Genomic DNA, 24,034 nt, shown 5'->3' on the forward strand with positions numbered 1-24,034 from the left:
GCTATTATCTCAGCTCGTCCTAAAAAAAAAACTTTTAATTCAATTAAATAAGAATTTAAAAATGCAATGAACTAAATGCCAAAGTTGAATGACATGTTTTGATGGTAAAGTCACGATTATAACTCTGTTATAAGAAATGCTTCTTTTTGTCCCTGCTGATGAAAATAATATCAACTCTCGGTGAAAACTGAAACTGGTTTCAACTCGACTGATGAACTTTTTCAAATTACTTTCAGTGACATCTTTTAGGTCAGTATTCCCATTTCTTGACCAATCAAATACAAAGTTAGTCCGGGAACCCGTGACGCCAAAGTAATCACGTGACAGTAAACTGCACGTGTGTTTGTTGGCTCTTCGATTAGCTGAAAAGTTTGCACATGATGACGTCACCCAACAGTGACAAACATTGAAGATCAATGCATTATCAATCAAGGAGACCGTGTTTTAAATGCTAGTTGTTTTAATGAATTAAATGACCTATAGTTCACTGAGACTAATGTATGGTCTTTTTTCTTTGGTCAGAGTTTGAATAACGTTATAGAAATTACCAGTGAACTCACAATGTGTGAGGAATTCCTTCACTAAGATTATTTATTTTCACATTAAATCTATCATTTATTTTATACCTGAAATAAGTCGAATATTTTATGAAGTGTCATTCAATCAGCGTTCGTCCCTCGAACTCGCGGAGGAAGACACATGGAAGAATGAAAATGAAAAACTGAGAGAATGTCAGTTTATGTGGTTGTTTTGCACGAGGCTATAAAGAACAGTTATGACGCATAGTAGCATTTTATAAACCTATATGATAGGTGTATCTCGACCCGGTAGTGAAATATTAATAAAAGCTATGGCTACTTACAATGAAAGAGCTTTTGTGTTCGCTTTTCCATTTGCCGCGGTCAATTGACTCTATGAAACGGCAAGGTTACGCAGAGGCTCCGTCAGGGCTCCGTGGCGAGGATGCGAAGTCAGCTTTTTACCCGGCCTTAGCGACCGCGCCTAATGAATCAAACCTTCCAAGGCTTCAGTATGACTTCCTTTCTCACTATATCATTTTTTTACGATTTGGATCGGAAAATTAAGAGGCTTTTCTGTTACATTAGCCTATATACGGTACTTATTTCTTCTGCCATTTTTCTGTTCACAGAATCGTAGCGAGAAAAAATTATCACTGAGGCGATGTCCATGAAAAACTGAATTATGAACAAGGCGTACAGACGACTCAACTCACTTTGAGTGTATTGGACATGGATGCAATGTCCATGGTTTAATTCTCCTCCTCGGTATTTAGGGTATTTATGATGACTATAAACAACAAAAACGAAGTAAATGACTGAGACAAGTGCCTCGGTTTGCCTGCTACTACCATGGCCCTGGTTCAAGCTCGTCATACGTTCGTTCCCTGTCTTTCGTTCGTTGTTTCTTTTCTAGCTGTTTCGTCTCCAACAAGTCAACAGCTGTTTTATGCCACTCCTTATGTCACGTGACCAGAACGCGTAAATAGCAGGATTAATGGCGGGAAGCGTGTATACAATGTACAGACATGTGGTGAACACCTTAGGGTGATTGTGGACTCCACCATGAAACTTCCACAAGGTCAACGTCAAGAAAAAAGGAAACCAGCTAAATAAGAAAGCTCCAGCTATTGTTACCAGCATTTTTGCTGCCTTAAATTCTCTCTTGAAGTTGGAAATATTGTTATTCCTACTGTTCGTATCACTGCCTGAAGTCGAGGCCGACTCATCGGACGTACCTGGCCTCACGCGGTTGGCGTGTGTTCGGGCTATTCGGTATATCCGATAATAAATCACCGACATGATTCCGAATGGAATCCCGAAGATAAAAAGCCACTCAGCTGTCATGTAAACGATCTCGTAGGTGATGTGTTTCTCGTAGGACTCCTCGTGTGCGCAAATAACTGCTAGAGGTCTCCAAATCAACGGAGGCAAAGCGAGAACGGTGGCGCCAATCCATATCGCTATGATAGAAATAAAAACTCTCGTCTTCTTTACAATGTTTGGGTATTGCAGCGGCCTCGTAATGGCGATGTACCGATTAACAGCCAGGGCTGTTTGTGTCAAAACCGAAGCTGAGGCACACAGGACACTTGCTGCCATTATAACATAACATACAAACTCGTGAGGCGGTCGCCAATTCGGATTTAGTTTCCGAGTCGTATTCGAAGATGTTTCGATTAGCGTGAAAAGAAAATCACTGACTGCTAAGTTGGCAATGAACATGTTATCGATTCTTTGCAGACGTTTAATGCTGCAAATTGCGAAGAAGATGAGAATATTACCAACAATTGCCAAAACGATAATGCCGATGATGTATACTATCTGAATGTACCACGTGATCAGAGTAGCTTCATCAGATGAAGACATACTGGGGCTGAAATAAAAACCAAAAGGCAATGAGTACAAAGTTGATTACATTTGTAATCCTCACAGCTAATTCTCCTGCTAACCAACTAGTGGTTCCTAGCATACAGTGTAGAGATCTATTGGGCATGTACTCCATTATAAGAAATTAAAATTAAGATACGTATTCGAAATAAACTCGAATTAAATTAACACAAATAAAAGGGAATAGTACTTTCCAATAAAGGACATTAACGCGAAAGAGGTGTTAAAATTTTAAAATGAGGGAAATTAACGCGACCTATTAAACAAAAAAAGAACATAATTTGTCGAGAGAACAGGTAAAAATTCATTTTAACATCAAGTGTAAACATTCGAAATACAAACAATGTTGGTGGAATTGTCCCTTACTAACGGGCTTAGTGAAGCAATATGGCCACTTGCACAATACCTTCACGAGCTTGGCATGGCATACTATTGAGAATTTGAGGCGAAAATAATGAAAATTAAGGCCGCGGGAATAAACAAAAATGACCGCAACTTAAATTAACGCGGATTTTAAATATTTGTGTTAATTTCATGAAGCGTTAATTTCCTGAAATGGTAAGGTAGTCTGCATACGAGCCAAGTGGCCCATTGGGCCGGAGCTTAGCATGAAGCGACTAGGAGTATTCTCCCCCCTGGATGGGATGCTAGTCTATCGCAGGGTTACCCCCAGCATTAAATTTGCTGGCACCCATTTATACACCTGGGTGGATAGAGGCTCTGTGAGAGTAAAGTGTCTTGCCCAAGAACACAACGCAATGTCCCCGGCCTCGGCTCGATCCAGGCCGCTCGATCCGGAATCTAGCGCAATAATCATGAGGCCACCGCACCTCCAAATTTCCCGTAATAGGGTACCGTAAATACCGTAAATCTTGTAAATCTTAATGAAATTAGCTCCTGGCACGCATATGTCAAATTAAGGATAAAGCAAGAATGTATTCATTTGTTTCAATACCCCGAGGTAAAAGGATATGCATTAAAAAAATAAATCAATATTTAAGAAACGTTTTTTTTTTCCCGATATTGCCTAGTCTAACTACAGCCGCGATAAGAAAAGGAAATTAGTTTTCTTGTATCTGATTGTGATACTGTAGTGATGAGAAATACCAGTGATGCGGCACGAGTGATTAGACATGATCAATACTGTACTTCTCAGTCTTCGTACTTTTTTGTCTCTTGATAGCTGGGGAGGAGAGGAGGCCCTTACCAGAGGGGAGGGGTCGTTTATTTCAACTTTTGACTGACACGAGGAGATGCCTCTTCAGGCGGGGGAGGGGGGTGGGGGGGAGTGCTTATTGGAGGATTTACGATATGTTTTATCATTCCACTCTTACGCCACTCTACCATATTAGGTCAAAAGAACGCGCAAACTGTAAACCTTCGGCGATCGGTACGATTTTTGGATGATGCAACGTATATTTCAAAAACTATAGAAGCCGAAAAGGAAAATGACGCGACTTAATGGAATAATCAAACCCTTATTCGATAGCTATTGCTCGTAGTCTTAATCAACCCTTTGGGGCTCGGAAACGCAGCTTCCAAAATATCCGTGCGTATTATCGAGTTACGTGTATTTACACCACAAACACACAGAGATATCGACAAATGACGGCGAGCTAGCTACATTAAATAAACACAGGCCATTTTGAACAAGTGTAATAAAATTCTTGTGCAAACACACTTAAATGCGGATATTGCCATTATGATGCAAATTTTAACTTCAAAATAGAGTTCATAAAAGAACTCATTCGTCGTTAAACAACATGACTAAGTAAAGATGAAGCTAGAGCAATGAAATCAAAACGAATACTTGTGCCGCATACTCACAACGACTGAAATACTCTGTAGTGATAAACTTTCGCGCTTGCTCGCTATAAAGATTAATTGGACGTCTTTGATATACTTACATTCTCAAAGATCCATCCCAACTTGTGCTCGATCAAAGTTGCCCATGGAAACAGAAGCCACAACGCTAAAGCAAAGGACTGCTTCTGCCGCTCCCCGTTACAATTTTCGTTAACTTAGTTATGTCGACAACTCTCTTGTCTTTCCACTTCAGTTCAGGTAAAAAAAAAAATAAATAAACATCCGTTTTGCAACGATAAAACATCGGCCAACACTAACCCAAAGAGTTATACGGTCTTGAAATCTACGCTGATTGAAAGATACAAGAACCCAGTGTATCACACAAACAACAGCGTGTGATTCTTAAGAGAAAACAATGGAATTGTACCCTTCCCTATTATGAAATAAGCCCATTGTACAATAAAAGCATTAAAGCAATTTTGCCTTTGTCTCATGTACTTACATGATTTGGTTGAGTATTGCATATTGGTGCTGTAATTTACTTGCGATCACTTTGTTGGCTTTCTTTGTCCCTTCTCTTGAGCGAAAATTATACCTCAGATATATTTTAAAAAGGCAGATACGACTCTGTCAAAATAGACTTAACCGTATCGTTTGAATCGTTGATATCTTGGTTTAACATCTCGGAAAAATAAAATCGGTATTCAAAAAGAAAATTAAAGGCGTAGTTGCACTATTTGTATACTATATAATAAGTACATTTTTTTTTACCCTGAAAAGAATGCTTTGTGAATAAATTGGTCGAATGATATCGTTTCAGCTGGCAACAACTTAGCTAAGAATGTTTTCGCGCAATTTTTATTGATCTGAACTGCAAACAAACAAAGGAAGCATCGCTTTCAATTACTTTTGACCGGAAAAGATGGTCGCTAGATAAGCAAACTTACTAAATGACTAAGATAAAATAATTAGATATTCCAGAATCGCTTTTTTTTTAAATTTAGGCAAAACGCGTGCGCATGCCGAGAACATATTTTATACAAGTTTAAACGCTGTTATTTGTTTCCTTGTAAAATCTGTACATTGTCAGGTAGTAAAGTAAGGAAAATATTGAAAATCATCACGTCCAGATCATATTGTCTTGATGTACTGCCATATTCTCCCAACCAGTATTAAGAGCAATGTATGGAAATCACTTACGAGATTTGAAGCTTTGAGCCTGGTACGTGTGACAATCGAAGCGCTGAGAGTACATTGAAATATCACAATGTTTTGCGAAAACTGAAATTTGATGTTATTTGCTCAGTTCAGGCTTGTCAACAACTTTACTAGCTGTCCACCTAACACAAACTTACAAGTCATCCGGCATGTTAATGGCTGTTGGATGAGTAAAAAACATGCTCCTACGCATTTGGCTATATTTAGTACTCCCTGAAAGCTTTACTTCCTATTTAACAGGTAAACATTTTACCTTAATGTCGTTGCTTGGTGAAGATATCATAGCACATTAGTTAAAATAAATGTGAGCATTTTTCAATGAACTGTTTTCTTTTTCCATGGAAATAGAATCTCTGGATCGCTCTGGCTTAAACTGAGAGAAGTTCATAACTTAAATAAAGACAAAAAATTCGGTTTGAAAAGTCACTCCGATCATTTCCTGGGACCGCTTTAGATACTTTATGGAATTCACACATGACCGCACTGTGTCCACATTAGCTATGTTGTGGTTTCAAAAAATTCAATTATTTACTGAATCCAAGACGCATGGATTAAAATAAAGAAATAAGAAAATGTTCCTATCAGCTGGTTTGAATGCCGTGAGAAAATACTGCTGCATGTTTACAAATTAGCGCGCTTTTGCAAAAGTCAACAGTATCGATCGAACTCGCTCTGTGGTAGCAAAGCGGAACTACCATTTCACCGGCATGGTTCTTAATTTCATTATTCCATATTTAACCAAGAAAACCATTAAAGTGCTAAGATTTGTCCATCAAGCAGGAGCAAGATTCCCACAAGTGACTTGTGATCGCGTAGATAGCAAATTTGCAGCATAATTTACAACATGATTCCTATATTTTTGGACTGTCAAAGCTGAATTCACCACAGACTCGATGCAAATGAATTGCGACTCCTCGTGCTGGGCGTCCTCCTGAACGTTAAAAACTCTTTCTCTTTTTCAGATAAATAGTGTGAGATTTCATTCTGTTCGTGATTAACTGAAGTTCAGTTTACACGACATACATGTCCATACCTTGTTAGTGTTGTATGCAAAGCTCCAAATCGACTTATCCACCGAGCGATGTTTCCTCTTTCCTTCCTTTGCTCATGATAAAAAATTAAAAGGTTATTATATTCAGCAAATGAATGTAAAATTGAAAGTTTTCGTTAACGAGGTCCACAGCTACTTCAAGGACACCGTCGCGACAGGTCGCGAACGGGAAGCGCAAAATTACTGATTAGATTCATGGTTTATTAAAATGTGTATCTATGTGTAATTTTATCACGTTGTGCTCTATTGAAAAAGCTCTTCACTTATGTTATGTTATTTTTATATATCATAACTGTCAAGTTTCTCGTATGCGCATTGGTGTATATTTATTGCCAATAATGTGGCCGGCGGATAGATTCATATTACCAAAGCGGTATTCATCAAGGACTTGCCAACTTTTAATCCATTAAAGCTTGTTATTTTATTTGAAAGAAAAACAAAACTCCCAAACGCTTCCGCGGACCACGGTAAGGTTACGACGCAAAATGCTTATTATATGGCAAAGTAGTTATTGAGGTAAGTCCGAACGTCCTGATTGATTCCTTCGGGATTTTGCCATACGGACCGTTCCCATGCAAACGGTCTTAAGCCGTGTATTTTTTGTTTTCGAGTTCCATGCATATAATAAACTACTTACCAACCTAGCTTGCTGGAGCCGTACTGGGGAATATTGGCCGTCAGTCCTTTTTTTACGGACATTCCCCGATATCGGGCCCTCGCACTCGATTACTAAGAGGTTTAATCTTTTTTATGTAGTAATGAGTTTTAGCTGACGAGAAAGTATCAGTTCTGCGTGACTCAAACACGCACTCATTAGGAGCCATAATTGAGGATGTAGAACATAAGACCATGCTCCTTATTTATAATTTATAGGGCTATCCCATATCGCCTATATTCAATTTCGCGTATGTCGTACAAAAACAAAAAGTCGTTAAAAAAGCTTCTTGTTAGACCTCTTAGGCAGGAGGATATAGCGTAGTTAATTTTACAATCTTGCAGAGGTCCTTGAAGAAAGTGTTATTGACAGTGATTTCAACCGGTGATTGGCTCTCACAGCGGGTTTAAAAAATGTGCATGTCAAAGATACAGATGTCTCTTTATTTATCCCAGAGGGAAACAAACGTTTCAGAAGTAAAACAGAATAATGTTTTAAGACATTTTAAACATTTCTTGTTTCCGGACGGCATGCTAGCACATCATGGGGCTAAACAAGAAAAAAAAATCGTTAGGCGACAATACATGCGTCCTCCTTTAGCCTAGCCTGTCAGTATTAAGCTTCTTTAATTCACGAAACGATCATAAGCAGCCGTGATACAAATGTATTAGAAAATTCTCTCCTCTTCTTAGAGGTTTCTAATTTCTGGAGTGACCTATCCGGATGGGTCAACCATCACGTGTAAATGATTTCAACTGATCCAATGGTAAGGAACTGCTCGCATATGGGTAGTACTGTTAGCCATGTTTGAATCGTGTTTAACAAAGTTAATATGGTAGATATTTTATTTTATCGCGTGATCAGTTCTTCTTTGCGCCGGGTCGAACTTGAAAGAGAGCACAGGAAGCAAAAAGTCTCACGCCCGGGTAACGTCAGGCAATAATCATGTGATCTACTCCAAGGAAATGTATCGCTTTCGCTTTCCTGTATTAATATATCATTCCTTTCCATTCAGAATTCACTTTAACACTGAGAGATTCAAAGTTAAACTATTCAATAATTGCGAATCTTGTTGGTGGTTAACCACTAAACGGAAATTAAGAGGTGTTTCATGACGCAGTGAGAAGAGACAACACTCGAGATCGTGTCATGTTTGTCAATTAAAGACTTCTTCCTCATAGAACTACTGTCGCATTGCGCTTTTTATTGAATTCTTTTACAAACACTGGAGAGTATGAAGACTGTAGTTTAAAGTAGGCCTCAGCTCATGTGATCTTATTTCCGATTATTTGCTTGATCAACCTTCAAGGATTAAAAATCCGATGAGAAAGGAGAAATACTTCCTGCTAGCTGCTGTTACTGACGAGAACTGGAAATCCACTCAGCGGAGTACACTTGCCTAAACATGTTGTAAATCTCGTCGATGAAAGTTCGACAAATACGTAATTCACAGCTTCAGAACAGATTGGGATCGATTAAAACTATGATATTTACGATATAAAAAGAGAGCAAAACCTTCGTTCAAACGGAGAATTTTTCGACGTTTTAATGATGTCTTGTGACTCAGCAAAGCTTGCAATAGCAAAACACTGTTTACGTAATATCCCATGCACAGTTACTTTAAAAGTCTTAGATCTAGTGACACGACTGCTGTTCGTGTTTGAAAGATAGCATGAACGAAATTGTATTCATAATTAATAAAACATCCAGGGGTTAGCTATACAGACACACAATCGTACCACAAACCAACGGATGGAGGAAAGATATCCGTGAATTTCATACTTCATGATATATGAAATGTCTGATAGAACCCTGGATTATAATTATTCTGGGGCACCTACCTTAAGATTCACACGAGTTCATTGTCGTTATAAAAAGTGTCTTTTTTTGCTGAAAAAGATGCCAATGCCTCTCTCGTGAAAAATGCGTCGTTTGTTTTGATCCGAAGGTCGAAGCAGTTTTAGTCACGCGTTATGTCTGCTGTTTTCTTGTACAGCGGTTCTAAATGACTACCCATCGCCAGTGACCCATCCCCGCCCCACCCCTTTAGTAAAAATAGCCTGTAGTAGCGTGAAGACACTTCGCCGGAGAAATTTGCAAACCGAGATTTCACTCTGAAAACGCATCAAATATTTTCCGTCCACACTAAGCCGGAAGAATTTAAAAACCCAACAATAATTACCGTTCATTTTGGATTTGTGTTTGAGGAAAACGCGGTCAGGAAAATGACATGATCATCGTGACGTCATAGTTTTCAAAAAGCTAAAACGCGAAGCCAGCGTTTTCAAATTCCTAAGGTTTGAAGGGCGTTTTCGTAAAGCTCCGTTTTCGTGACGGATTACTGTGAACGATAGGCCTTACCGTACAGATAAAGCTGCGTTTTCAGATACCTCAGCCGTAGTGTGGACAGATCCTTACTCGGTCACTTTTTACACGTGAAAAGAAATAGAACACGTCTGCGCAGCCTCTTCCTTTAAGATCTCATACGTTCAGCGGTAATCTCAAGAGATTTGTGAGGCGCAAAAATAGTCCAAATGAGAGATTAGATGAATTACAACAAAATATCAAAAGAATAGTACGGTTATGAAGCTATTAAACATTTTATTCACAATTTTACACGCTGTCAGTTTTACAAGCAATTACTCCAGCCGGTTAACAATGCTTGTTACAGCTGATGTGGTAACTGGGGCGGAAACAGGATTTTAGAGAAGGGAGTTCGATATACAGACCGCCGAAGGCGATCCCCTTCAGGGAGCCTTGCCCGGAAAATTTTCGGAATTCTGAGACCAAGTCAGCCTGTTATATTGTCTGATTTTTTTTTTCAATTTAGGGGTTTCGACTGAACCCCCGTAACCCCCCTAGATCCACCACGGGGTAACTGTGTGGAAATATGGTTATTACTGTTTTACTTTTTTTTTTTAACAATAGTAGATCCAGGGAAGCCAGATCCGAGTATCCACCCAACGCGTGCAGGGCGATCTATGACAAAGTACAGTGGAACCCCGCCTTCCGGTCACCCCGTTACGCCACTTTTTTTTGTCCCGGTGAAACGTCCATATATTTACTTATGAGAAAACTCCGTTAATACGGCCAACGGCCACATTCTGAAATCTCAACCTGTATAATCCTTTATAATTTTACGTCGTCTATACGATCACCCAAAGCAGTTATGTTCATCCTTCCATTGTTAATATCATTGTATGTACTGATTGAAGTTTCAATTCTTTTAAAATTATATCTGCATTCTGGATGCTTATTAAAGAACAGTTGTGTAGAAGTGCAATTGTGATATTATAGCGAAGTGCGCGAGTGACGTAATAACTCAGACAAACTCAGACAAACAAAACGGAATGGTGGAAGATTTGAAGCTTTTTCAAGCGCGTAAGCAAGTGTTCCTAAAACAATTTTTGAAACGAAATTTCCGCGTTCATTTTCCTCCTATTTCTCTTAGGAAACGCTTATGTTGTCTGAATCTCGTAGGGTTCCAATAGTTTGCATTCTATTTTTAGACTTCGCGCGCTTCGTTATATTTTCATGGCCCGTTGGTGACCGTATAACGAAGTCTCACCGTAATGTCTAGGTGGGCGCCGGAGCACGCGGGTGCACACGAATGCCCTACGTGTAGTGTCTCGTCGTGCAAGATGATTTTCGCTCCAAGCCTGCTCCATACCTGCGGAAATATGTGTGACGTATCTGAGGGTATTTACAGGAAGATACTCAGTCCTCATATCTATTTGCGACAGGGGCAATATTGTTTGATGATTTCTTTTACAGACTCTCTCACCTCCTGGATCTTCCAGCAGTACAAAATGGGATTCAATGTAGAGTTCGTGTAGATAAGGGTTACTGTAAACCACTGCGCGCCGATAAACGTCTGGCTGCGACCCACAGCAATCTTAACAGCAACTGACAGCATAAATGGAAGGTAACAGGCCAGGAGAGAGCCATACACCCACAGCGCAGTGGCAACTGAGTTTTTGTATCGATTTATGTTAAAAGTATTTTGAGCTGTTTCCTCTTCCGGGCCGTAGTTCTGAACTTGACTTTGGAGGCGTCGTAGAGTGCGAAAGATGATGATATAGGATACCGTAGACACACCAATACACATTATTATGCCGACGATCTGGATGAGATCAAAGAATTCTCGGCTCACGAAGATCATTAGGGCGTGAAAAGTGCTGAAGAACCAGCAGGCGACCAACACGAGCCTTGTGCGGAACAATGACGCCACCTCCTTGTAACGCATCTTAAGGCGAATAGCAAGAACTCGGTCCACACTGATTGCTGTAAGAATCTGCAGGGAAACACCGACTGAGATTACACTGGCAACATTGACGATGATTCCAAGAAACCTGCATATCTCTGGTTTCGTGCCGCCGGTCGCCAGAAAACCAACAAACGCTGGCTGGACAAACAAGCCGACACCCAGATCTGATACCGCCAGACTGAGATACAGAGCCTTGGACGCGGCATGTACTCGAGAGGTTCTATTGAGGGACAACAATATCAGAATGTTTGCGATTATTGTCGCAAGGGATAGAAGTGAGTTCAAAACGGAGTTAATAACAAGCGAACCCGTGATAAATGCTGGCAGCTGGTCTTGGTATGTCTGTGAGCTGCACCAGTCGTTTAGCGTTGGTGCTGCTGTGCTGATCACTTGATGACTTGTGAAGTTTTCCATAGCTAGGCTAGCGCTCTTGTTTTTGCCGCTCGTTGGTGTAGCCACTGAAATGAACGCTGCTTTGCCTCTCGCCCTCACTCCAAGCAAAGTAGTTTGGTCTGAAATGGGCAATCACTTTGCTCACCTATTAACAAGGTACATGCTGGTAGTTAAGGGGACGGCCTGGCTTCGTTTATCTTTAATGGTGTTAACTGCAACTCGCTAATCAATGTTGACGTCCCCGTATTTCAAATTCCTTTGCTAATTATAAGGCAAATACTGAAGATACATATAGTTACATGTAAGGGGACGACCTTACTTCAATTTTGTGTTAATGATGTCAAGAGATAAGCTCTTTCATCGATCTTAATGTTGCCGTATTTTATGTTTGCTTGTTAATTAAAGTTGTCAAACAACTAATAAAGATGTGAATTCATTCGCTGCAAGCCTTGGCCAGAAACTTCGTAAGTACTAGAAATTCTTTTATTGTTAGCTCAAGAGTTGCTGGAACATAAAAAAACATCTCCCGGCTTATTGTATTTCCTTGTTTTGATTGTCTGATCGCCTCTCTCACGACAGAGCTGTTGTAATTTGACTTTCGTCACTCGGTATGTCCTGACTAATGAGCAACATGCAAATTATTGTAACAATGAAATAAAACTTGCAGCCTATCTACAGTGACTAGCCACTGGCAGTGATTAAATTTTCATGGCGAGGACTCATCGCCCAGAAATGTTCAGTTACATTTTCTACTTATGATTTGTTTTAAAACGTTGTCATGGATAAATCTGATTAATAACCTTCGCCTGTGTTAACTTATGCACACTTAATAATGTAATTTGAAAAAGTAAAGTTTCCAATTGTCTCCCTTTTGCTTGAAATTATTCTTTATCTCTCGTAGCATTGTTGAAAATATAAAACATAACAAGCTAAGACAGCGTAAAAGAATCCTTGCGAAGCATAATCTTTTAGATCAACAAGTCATGAATCTTGTTAAATCAGTAAAATAATTCACGAAAAAACTTGTAAGTCAGCTGAGCTTGGGAGAGTCTCTGTGGATAACTGAGGTTCTAATTTAGCCTCGGTTAAACTGATTCACAGTTTCGAACTTGCTATGACGAACAGCAGGTTAAAGAAGGCGGTTTCTGCCGTAACCAGATGAGTCCAGAGCCTAGCTTATGGACTGCCTAAAATAATTTAATTCTCATTGTAGCATGGCCCTTCTTTTCGTGTGAATCAATACACCAGAGTTTCATCCTTCGCCACTGAGCTTGGGTGTGTCGATAATTAATAAATAAAAACATCAATTGGCTTACCAATTAGCTTGTAAAGTCAGTGGATCAGTGGTTTGGCTTGGAAAGTCACAGATAAGGTTACGAGGGACCCATAACATGTTCATTTTAATCAGAGTTGTACATCGCTTTTGCGAGCAGCTGCCTGGAGTAATTATCAGCACAATGAATATTTGATGAAGATGTCAGTGTCAAGTCGTGGGAATTTCAGGTTCATTACGCAGTTTGTTTGAACAAGTATATAGCGTTGCTAAAGTTTAATTATTGTCATGTGTTTTGTTCTATTCAGTAAATAGTACTTCTTATATTTTATAAAAAGTAATAGAAGAAGGTTTGATCTTCCTGCTAGTCTTTTCTTACTTGACATACAGAGAAATAAAGTTATTGCTATTATTATTATTGTCATTGTTTTGTTTGTTTGTTTTATTTTTTGCCTTTTATAAATATCTATGTATAAAGCATCATCTGTATTATTATTCTATTGCTATGTCCACGTGGTCAAAATAAAATAAAACAAAAGTTAAAAGGTAAAGTTAAAGTAACTAACCTAGTCCGTGGGATGACGATCAGAAAAACTCTCCACACTTTGAACAACTAGGCCCAGAAGTTAATACTGCATTATTAACTTCTAATGCCACCAAAGGTTTATATTGTAATGCTTCTTTTGGCCGCATTAAAACATTAAAAGCTAGTAGGACCACATGTATCGTTATACCTCTATTTTATTCCATGTTATTTTGTAAAAAAATTAAAGTGACTCCGGCATCTGGGCGATCGAAGAAAAAGTACAGTTTCCTGTCTTAGGCAAGCCAGTCACAGCTATACCGTGTTAACTCTGATGTTCTCGTCTCTCAGTTGTCCAGTGCATTTTCCAAAGGCTTACTCGGGAGCTCGCTGGTGAGGCATTTGGAGGAGAACTGGACTCTAATAGACCTGAACGTAAGAAAGCACGAGAACGAGGTAGCAAAAAACCATCATGGCGGCTGTTCAACAAGGAGGAATGCTAAGTCATGGTGAACAAACCATGGCATCTGACGACTATCCAGACTGGTTAAGAGCAGAACATCGTACAGGAGTAAGTAAAAGCTTTTCTTTTTTGTCTTCAGGTTTTTCCCGTATGAATAGAATCTAATTTATGGTGTGTTCTTAGACTACAATAATGGCGGTAGAGTTCGATGGCGGCGTGGTTATTGGCGCTGACTCACGCACTACGACAGGGTAAGTGGATTTGGTTTAGTTACTTGACTCATTATTATTGTCTTCTTCAGATAAATCGTTTGAACTGTGGGAAAGTGTAGCTTAAATCAGCTTGCAAGCGGTATTCATATAAAAGTTTGACATCTCATGTAGGCCATCTCTTATAGCACGTCACACATTCATGTGAATTTTTGGTCAAGTTTTAATAAATGCAATTACTGCTACCTTGGAAATTTGACCAAATTTTGCAGCCTCAAGGGAGGGTACTTGTTGGAGAAAGGGCACTTGTTTGGGACCAGATACTATTTTGTTACTCTTACCATTACCTTTATCTTCTTCCCTGTCATTTTGCGTCCCTGAAAAAGTGCACAAACTAAAGAATGTGAACTTGTTTACATCTGCTCCTGTAGGATTAGACTAGCCAAAGAAGGATTTCTTTCTCAACTCAAAACTGAATGATATTTGGTATTCTAGGCTCAAATTATGGAGGATGGCTACATTATTAGAATAGCCGTGCTTACCTTTGGCTAGTGGGAAGGGGGACTGTCTAATTGAATGGGTGCTTTTTGGAAGAAGGGTGCCAATTTCAATCATCTGAGTGGGGATATGTTTGTGGTGTTATAACTCTAAAAAGCTGTGTGATGTTTGACTTACTAGGGCTTACATTGCCAACCGTGTGACAGACAAGCTGACTCCAGTAACAGACAGAGTGTTTTGCTGCCGATCAGGATCTGCCGCTGCTACTCAAGCCATAGCAGATGCTGCTAAATATCATTTGAACTTTCACAGGTATTAACTTTGTACTTACAGTTGAACTCTGTTATTTTTAGAAACCAGGGGGAATAGGAAGGGCTTTCAACAATAGGTCAGCGTTAATTAAAATAAAGGAATTGAAAATAAATCAAGTGCAAATACTCTGATTATCATATGGAATTACTTTTGATTTTTATACCTGTTATTTTATTGGGTGATTTCAGAGAGTATCCATATCATACCATGGGTGGCATGAACATTTTAACCCTCCTTGCGTTCGGAAATTCCAAAATGCTCTACCTCCATGCCCTCAGAATTCTAAAATCGTTAACCCCCCTCTCTTCTGGATTTCCATATTTTACCTCAACCATCTGGAATTCCTTGTTTGACTCCTTACGATTTCTAATGAGAGAGATTTTACGCTTTTACATCTGCCCAGAAGTTTTTGCTAATGATTTTCAGTCAAACAACTGTCTACAGGGCGCAAAATTGTGACTGATACGATCGCATGCATTTGTGACTAAATGTTCGGTGACTAAAACTTCCTCCTCGTTGCAATTTTGCAACTAGTGTTTGACTAAACTAGTGAAGAAATAAATTAAAATTTCAATTGTTTTGTGTGTTAGTTACTACAGAAATTAGAAAATGCGTGGCAAATCCTGCAAATTATTTACCTCTGATATTACGAACCACATTCACTCCATCAGACACCATTACAGCAGTTTCTTCATGAATATGAATTGCTCGCGCATAGTAAACCAACTTAGCAGGTCGGCATTCATTGCAAACGATTAATTTGACAAGAAATTCATCACCTTTAAGCCCTCTGAAGTCAAATGTAAAACCCAGATTTTATCGGTTTTCGAATGAATGAATGCAAACACATGCGTGACTGATCTACACTTGTCTTGTATCTTGCTTTCTGGGGTCATTGGCAGTGTCATCAGTTTGATTATGTATTCACACTCTTTTCTTTCCTCTCTAGAACCCCCCAATGCCTTCGGAATTCCAATTGTAAGTACCCCCATACCTTTGGATTTCCAGGTCAAAGAACCTCTCCTGCCCTTTGAATTCTAAAAACCTGCCAGTGATATAGGTATACTGTATGGATATTTTCTGGAATCACCCAATGACCAGAAGGGTGGTAAGATAACAAGTGCAATCAACAGGTCATATTGTAAAATTCTCACATTTTCTTGTGCATCTTCTCAGCATTGAAATGGGAGAGCAGCCACTCGTGAAAACAGTAGCAAATGTCTTTCGTGAGATTTGCTATGCAAACCGTGATCAATTGACTGCTGGAATTATCTGTGCAGGCTGGGACAAACGACAAGGAGGACAGGTGTAGTGCTCTCATATTGACAACATACTTAGTAATCTGTATTTTGAAGGACTATGTTATCTGTAAATTGAAGGAAACTTCGAAAAAATGGTTGAGAAAGAAATAATAATACCAGAAAAAGAATGCCAAAAGCAACACAGATTCTTAAATTAGGGTTGTTTAAAATGGATGACTTTTTCTGTTAATTTTTATTTTGAGGGAAGATGTAGAAGGAGTTAATATCTTGGGAACATGAGGTTTCTAAAACCTACTTGTAGTTTCGTCATATTTATGATAAAATTGATTCCACTGACTTATTTGTACACATAAAATCTTATACACATAAAATCTTATACATGTATGCATTTGATACCCTTCATTTCAGGTGTTTTTAATTCCTCTGGGTGGAATGTGTGTGAGGCAGCCATTTGCAATAGGAGGTATTTAAACCAGTAAAAGATTTCCTTTTTCAGATTAGTTTACTTTTGTTAGGAAGATAATTTTCCTTTTAAATTCATTTTGTGTAAGAAATGAAATGCATGCTGGAAGCCTTTTCATCTACGTTTATAGTGGAACTTTCCATTTGAATAATTTGAACTGTGATCGGTCATAGCTTCTGTTATAAAGAGCAACATCCAGTGTTACATTGTGTTTGTGTTTGTTACTCATTTTCAGGATCTGGAAGTACCTATATCTATGGCCATTGTGATGCTACTTTCAAACCTGGCATGACAAAGGAAGAGTGCTTCACATTTGTGTCAAATGGTATGTAGTTTGTGAAACATGCAGTGTAATTTCAATTTTACAATACCCACAGTGAAAAGTTTTTTATTATACTCTATTTTGGACTACATTAAATACCAATGATTTATCTGTGGTTTATTCTGAGTGTATAGAAACAATGCCTTTTGGTGTGTGGTCAGTTCTTCCCTCACCTGACATTATTTTGACAAAAATGTCATTTTACATTATGTGTGTAGTGTCTTGCATTGGCTGGAAAATTGACTAATGAGTATTTTTTGTACACACCTGGTGTTTGTTTGGAACAATAGTTTATTTAGTGTACTTGTAGATCATTCTCCAGGGGCATATTTTTTTTTTGGGGGGGGGGGGTGGGCAGACAGGGTTGTAGCTAAGAAAATAGACTCCTGGCTAAGATTTTCATTAAGCTGGTCACCATTTTTTGCGAGAGACCTGGAACAAAATTTTTGTCCCCAATCTTGTGCAATGTCTTGAATGCAGGGTTACCACGCTTTGTGTTTATAAGATGGCGGAGGCAATACACGGAAAGAGAACATGCTAAACAAGTGCTTAAAACAAGATTTTGTTTCAATTACTTTACTCGTTATATTACCACCGATACTTAAGGTAGTCGGGAATTTATTCCAAGTTTTTCATTTAGATGGTTCAGTATGGTTCAGCTATCGAATGATTGTACGTTTGTAACCTTAAGACCATTCGTTGTCCCTTACCAAGTGGTCACCTGCCAAAATCCAGCTGGCGATCACCTCTTTCTCAGTTGGCGAATTTTGCTGGCAGCCAGCACTTAGTGACAACCCTGGGGGGATTGGGTGGCTAGTCATCCCCCTTTTAGAGAAGCAAAACATAAAAAAGTATTGAAAAAGAATTTAAATATTATGGCAAATGCTTTGGACAGGTATTTGCAAGTATTTAGGGGGTAACAGTTTTCAATTAATTTCTAATTTTCAAATTGCTACATTTTTGGGGCATGCCCCATTGATTCTGCAACCCTAAGATACCATCCACCCCCTCCCCCTGAAAAATCCTTGATCTGCCCCAGCATTCTCTATGACTTTTAATAGACTCTTTCATGGTTGCCTTGGAACCCATTTAGCCATTCATGTTGGTTACCAAACTTACTGTTCATAGGCCCAGTCCCTCTGATTTGCCAATTTAATGATTCACTTACACGAGGACTGGGACTAATCCCAAGGGGATTCAGGAACATTGAGATACCCCCTTTAGTGTGTGAACATTTGATAATGGTGTAAAGGAGAAGAGCGGACCAGAAGTTTTGATTTTTGTTAATGACATGAAGTGCAAACATTGAACTCTTCTATTTCTTGTATTGACGTGCAGGCCTCATATTTCTTCACTCGACCATGAGTTCGAAACACCCTCCAAAATTTCCAGAGTGATGAACAGCTCCTTTTTCGTTTGGTAGATTTCATTGTGAAAACTTTTAAATTTACATTGTCACTTTTTTTGTTGGCTTTCAGCCGTGGCTTTGGCTATGTCCCGTGATGGTTCATCTGGTGGAATTATACGTATGGCGGCCATTGATGAGTCTGGCATTGAAAGGAGAGTTCTTCTAGGAAATGAACTTCCCACATTTTATGAAGGATGAAAGTTGCTCGTGTCAACTGCATTTCAGTTTTGCTGTATTTAAGTGTTTTGAGAATTAATCTATGCTGTCTGTAGAACAGAAATAAAAATATCTCTGATTTGATGGCCGTGTGTGCATTGATTGTTTGTTCATGTGCATGTAGTAACCAGGCAGTGTAAAGGAGAAACCTCTTTCATCAGCGAGTTCCAATCCACTTCTTTTTAAATTATTCACTTTTAATATTATCCATACAGTTGTATTGAAGTTTTATTGGTACTGCTAGAAAGAGCACCTCATAAGTAATATGGTGGCCAAGCCACATAGTACAAGATGTGACTCTCAAACTTGGCCATGTTATTATTGTCGATAGATTTTCGCTACTTAACGTTATCTTAATAAAACCTGATGTTTTGCGGAGAAAGTCTTTGCGGGAACTTTGTTTTACGGATTTTGGAAAAAAAAATCGCAAAAATTAGAACCCGTAAAAATTTCGAGCCACACGGTAGCTGCAGATACACAAACTGTTTTTGAATGACTGAAAATTTAGGCTTAATAACCTGCCTATCAACCCTCAACTCGCGCTACTTTGACAGTGATAGCTTGTTAAGGTGAGTTAATGTACAGCAAGTTTCTGGAACTGTGCAAACAGCAAACAATCAGCAATTGTCAGTTGTTCATCGGATAAAAGTTTTGAATTTGATACGTACCTGATGAACCCATTGCAGTGCAGTGTTGTCATGCCAATTGTAATTTTGTAGCCAGTCACAGGGCAGTAGATATTGTGAGCAGTCTAGTAAATGGGCAGCGTCATGCGTTAGTCATAAACCGGTAAAAACTTGTCAAAAAACCAGTATTTTTAACTTATTCGTCCCTGGTTGTGGACGACGGCTGATCACACGATCGAGCGATTGAGAGCAGAGGTTTCCCTCTCACTTCTTACCGAACAGAAAGAGAAGAGAATATCTGTCTAGCAGGGTACAACGATTCGGAATTCCAACAGAAACTAAACAGAGCAATTAAATAATACCAGTGGTCCCAGTTTTGAGGCTTTGAGCTCATATCCCCACATGTTTTTACGCTAATAGTACACGGACATAAAAAAAGCCAAATTATCTATAACATTTTTTACACTGGCGACAGGGATGTTAATGTAATACATCAAAAACGAAAGACCGTGTCTGAGCACATTTCCAAACACCGAAATGACACGGTTGAAAATACGTATGCGTAGCGGAGCATTTTTGACGAAGTTTGAGGTGTTTGGAAAATCATGTCAAGCACTGTCTTGAATGTTTGATATATCTTCTCAATCGAAACTTAAACCAAGGAGAAAACTAAGAAAAAAAAATCGTAAAAATCTACGCCACGGTCATGATCTCCTTTGTTTAAACTTGATGAATTATTAATGAGTTTGAGAAAAATGATTCAAACGGAACGACCAGGGTAAATAAATACACATGGAAAGCTTTTCTTTTTCTGAAGTAAATATTTAGTAACATCGCGTAAAATGGTCTACAAAGCTAATTTAATATCAGTCAAAATAACTACAGAAAAAACATGGAAGTACACTTCTGGTGTTTGAGGAATAAACTGAAAGCGTCTTAACTCCCGGACCCTTGAAGGTACAGTTAAGATATATTTTGATTGAGTCTTTTGCGTGCCTTGTTTTCTTTTAATTGCAATTCAGAGAGACAGAAAAAGAGAAAGGGAGGATTAATTAGTTTCTTATTTGAATAGTCTTGGATTGTTGAAGAGGCTTAACTGTTTCCTGGGGTAACACCTAGGACTCACCCAGATATGACACAGAAGAGTGATGAGCAATGTCTGCTTCATTGTTCCTGACGATCCGGGGGGACTCCCTTATATGAGCGATATAGGTATGTATGGCTCCTAAGGGTATGATGGTCTTTAGCCGTCAAGTAGGGTATCAATTTGGGCCTTTTCGGTCACAAATAGGGTATGGTTTTTGCACTCTAGGCTTGAATTGGGTATGTTTCTTTAGAAGAAGTCTCTTTTTCATTATTATCGATAAGAACATCAACAAAAGTCCTTCACAATGCATCTAACATCGGTCTGAACAAGGGAAATAATTATAAGGCAGGTATGAAACAAGGTATTGATTTAAGGTCAGGTCTTAAATATGGCATCGAATGTTTGGTCAGGCCAAATGTGGGGTAGGGACAATCGCAGATTTTGGTTTTAAATAGGTTAAGGGTTTTAGGAAGCGGGCCACACATCCCCGCCCAATTTTTCTTGGAGTGACGATCAGCAAAGGAAAAGGAACATTTGTAACATCCAGTGAAAGGAATAACTAATGTCTTTACTTACCGAGCCCTCTTTGTCCCGGCTAAGATGTAAGACTGCAAGTAAAAGGGTATTGGTAGGCTAGTAGAAAACAAATAGTGCGTGTGGAAACTTACGTCAGGGCCAGACTAATTGAATCCGTAACAGACTTCACAATTAATGGTCCCTAGTCGTTTTGTTTAGTTTATCCGACTGTGTTTAGTTTTCTTTGAATAGCTTTAGCTTTTATTATCGCCGAGTCGGGAGAAAAGGTACAGGTAAATTACTTTTAGCCAATAAGCAAATGCCGGTTTGTCACTGTTAGGCCTTCACTGTGTCATTCGCCTTTTCACGGCTATTAGCGGAGAACAGTCAGACAGCAAATATTTTAAAAACTGAGGATCAAAGATACATTAGCGATTGAAACTGTTTTATTTGATCAACAGGGTTTATTTGTTTTAGTACGATTTCATTATACAGGGAGGAAAAACAAAGGGAAAGATTACTTTCAATTATTTGGACAGTCTGGGATTGTTCAAGAGGCTCAGCTTTTGCCGGGGTAAAACAGGATATATTAAGGTAAGAACTCAGTTCTTGTTACTCACTTTTTCAGCTGGTCACCAACGAAGAACCGAGCTTCAAACGGTCAGACGAGAAATCAGAAGAAGAAGTAAGAAAGCTAAAGTAAGAGAACGGTTACAATAATCTCGCGCCTTTAAAAATTGGCGTTGAGTTATGGATGATCCGTTATTAACTGGGCGTATTTTTCTTTCGTCTTTTCTTAAACCCACTGATATTTTTATTAAGGCAGAAACACTCTTAGTCTACTGCAGACACAACTAAAAACTGTTTCAAATACGCCGACAGAATGTGCTGCTTCCTTAAAATGTCAAAGGGGTTTTGATTTGTTTTCAGGCAATCGTGTTGACCTCCCAGGCATCCAAATTGAACAGCAAGCTTGCTCCACGACTGAAGCATTTCTGATATACATGTAATATTACGCAAGTATGTTGCTGGGTTTTGGATGGAAAAAAGACGCATCGGCATTCAAGAGAATGCAGTTAAACCCTGGTTGCATTTATTACACAGGCGTTCGATAACACCATTTTGAACAAAGCAAATTACGTCATAAAACGCCTCAATTTCTTGTATCTAGTTTCATTGTCATTGCGTCAAAAAGTTTTCCTATCCTAAAATAGTAAATCTTTTTGGGGAAAAAGGAGGCTTTGCCCAGTATCGTGAAGGAGCAGTTTAATCCTAATTCTTGCATAATTTACAAAGCCCACCGGAAGAAAATGGCAAATTACGTTTACCGCAGCTGAAATATCAAAACGAACTAAAAGAAATCTAATTTAGTTTTAATTTATTTGCGAACAAGCTGTAAAATTTTAACTTTCACATTTACATTTGAATAAGAGTCATGAAGAGAAAACGTTTGTTCATTTTAAATTGAATTTTTGAAAAGTATTAGTTGTAGCCGAGTCTTTTTACGCTGATTATAGCTTGATGCTTGATAAGGAGTAACTTTATCACTCGCTGAAGCGGGAGGAAGCCTAGACTACAAGCGGGATCTTTCGTTTGTACTTTTCCTGCCCGAAGGTCAAATCTGATCTTTATTTTATAATATTTCTCCTTCTTATGGATCCTTGTCCAGTAAGTTACTTAATCTCATTATACGGATCGTACTCATGGCGGGCCGCAACCAGAAAAAAATAATATGACTGAGCAAGAAACTGAAGCAGTGTCCATGAAAAAATTATGACTAAGGCAAGGTCCATAGTTAAATTATCCTCCTAGGTATTTAGAGTGTTTATGATGATTATAAATAACAAATAACGAAAAAAAGAAAAAAAGAAATGACTGAGGTAAGTGGAGTGAGTTCAAGTTTAAATCCACTTATTCTGCCTCAACAAACAATTCTCCGCTAGCAGAATTAACGTAAATTGTTTCATCACATAGTTTAGAAAAGTAAATCTCTAACTGATATTAAACTGAATTATTTCGAAGGACCACTATTCTGAATATTAAGACGGTATCGACTATTTCTTTGTTTTTAAAAGGGAATCATGCACATCTACTGGACAAGTGTGGTGGCCTTCGTGGCAATTCTAAGGTGTACAACCGCTGATCCAATGATCTATGGCACTGCAGACTTGGAGCACGACTGGGCCGAGGCCTTCAAGTTGATCATCACTGTCAAAATGCAGTACCCTGTCTCCAACGGTTGGAGGATGGCACTGATATTTTCGCAACCAATTAAAAAGATTGACGTGTGGCGAGCAGAATGGATGGACACTGAGGTATCTAAAGACAAAACGATACACGCTCTCAAGGATTTGTATTTTACCAAAAAACTGGAGAATGGAACGACCCTCACGTTTGCTGTGGTGGCTTACAAAAGCCAGAAAAACAGACGCCCTGGCAACGTCACGGTTCTGTTTAAGGGTGGAAACGTCATTCCTAGACTCCCTACCGAGCCCCCAGTAAGTAAAATGGCACTGTGATTGGTTGCTTTCTTCTCATAACGTGTTTGTTATACTTTGAATTGTCAGTTCGAAAAGAATTTAAAAGCCACTATGATCAGGGTGTGGAGGTGTCCACGAGTGTAAATGGGTACCGGCCAACAGATAGGACTACCTGACAAAATGTTGGAGGTGACCTGGGACTGACTTGCATCCCATATATCCGGGGGTGGGATAACAGTGCGTCTGGGTCATGATTCACAGAAAGCAGCATAATCACAAGTGATGTATGTCACTTTGGTCCGAGCGCACACGGCTTAACTTTTTGAAGAGACAGGGCTAGCTAAACCCAACTTAGTGGTTGCTCAAGAGAGATGTGAAAACAAGGGGATTGTAGAAGAATGAGGGACAATTCGTTCTTCGACGATTTTCTTTTCCTTGCATACGGCCGGCGCGCCTGAAATTTGAATTAACCAATGAGGATTCTGTAGGCGGGAAAAACTCTACTCTCCTGACGTCAAATGCATGTTAATTGAAGTCAGGCATCTCTTCTCAATGGAGACGGCATGTTCACGAAAAAG

General features: G+C 39.0%; 4 protein-coding genes across 5 annotated transcripts in view; 2 read left to right on the forward strand and 2 right to left on the reverse strand.

The window, feature by feature from the left end:
• Positions 1-1,430: 1,430 nt before the first annotated feature.
• On the reverse strand, positions 1,431-9,697 carry LOC145482201 (histamine H2 receptor-like). 2 transcript variants are annotated; one of them, XM_081460821.1, is made up of 2 exons: positions 4,316-9,697; positions 1,431-2,394 (listed from the first exon to the last, which is right to left on the reverse strand). In XM_081460821.1, the coding sequence occupies exon 2, from the start codon at positions 2,385-2,387 to the stop codon at positions 1,431-1,433; it is 957 nt and encodes a 318-aa protein (XP_081316947.1). In that variant the 5' UTR covers positions 2,388-2,394; positions 4,316-9,697. The 2 variants fall into 2 exon arrangements, with proteins under 2 accessions (XP_081316947.1, XP_081316946.1); XM_081460820.1 differs by having other exon boundaries at positions 8,980-9,696.
• A 1,171-nt stretch (positions 9,698-10,868) lies between these two features.
• LOC145482549 (melanocyte-stimulating hormone receptor-like) lies at positions 10,869-11,819 on the reverse strand. The gene has a single exon (XM_081461140.1). The coding sequence runs from the start codon at positions 11,817-11,819 to the stop codon at positions 10,869-10,871; it is 951 nt and encodes a 316-aa protein (XP_081317266.1).
• A 1,837-nt stretch (positions 11,820-13,656) lies between these two features.
• LOC145482203 (proteasome subunit beta type-6-like) lies at positions 13,657-18,826 on the forward strand. Its single transcript, XM_081460824.1, has 7 exons — positions 13,657-14,165; positions 14,241-14,308; positions 14,945-15,076; positions 16,253-16,382; positions 16,747-16,801; positions 17,037-17,126; positions 18,602-18,826. The coding sequence occupies exons 1-7, from the start codon at positions 14,067-14,069 to the stop codon at positions 18,727-18,729; spliced, it is 702 nt and encodes a 233-aa protein (XP_081316950.1). The 5' UTR covers positions 13,657-14,066; the 3' UTR covers positions 18,730-18,826.
• Positions 18,827-23,048: 4,222 nt separating this feature from the next.
• LOC145480358 (uncharacterized) overlaps positions 23,049-24,034 on the forward strand; it is a 2,877-nt gene continuing 1,891 nt past the window's right edge. Inside the window, exon 1 of the mRNA XM_081458646.1 lies at positions 23,049-23,474. Coding sequence (XP_081314772.1) covers positions 23,058-23,474 — 417 coding nt within the window. The 5' untranslated portion in view covers positions 23,049-23,057. The remainder of the gene's footprint in view (positions 23,475-24,034) is intronic.

Source organism: Orbicella franksi, chromosome 3 (genome assembly GCF_964199315.1).
Source record: "Orbicella franksi chromosome 3, jaOrbFran1.1, whole genome shotgun sequence".
NCBI lineage: Eukaryota > Metazoa > Cnidaria > Anthozoa > Scleractinia > Merulinidae > Orbicella > Orbicella franksi.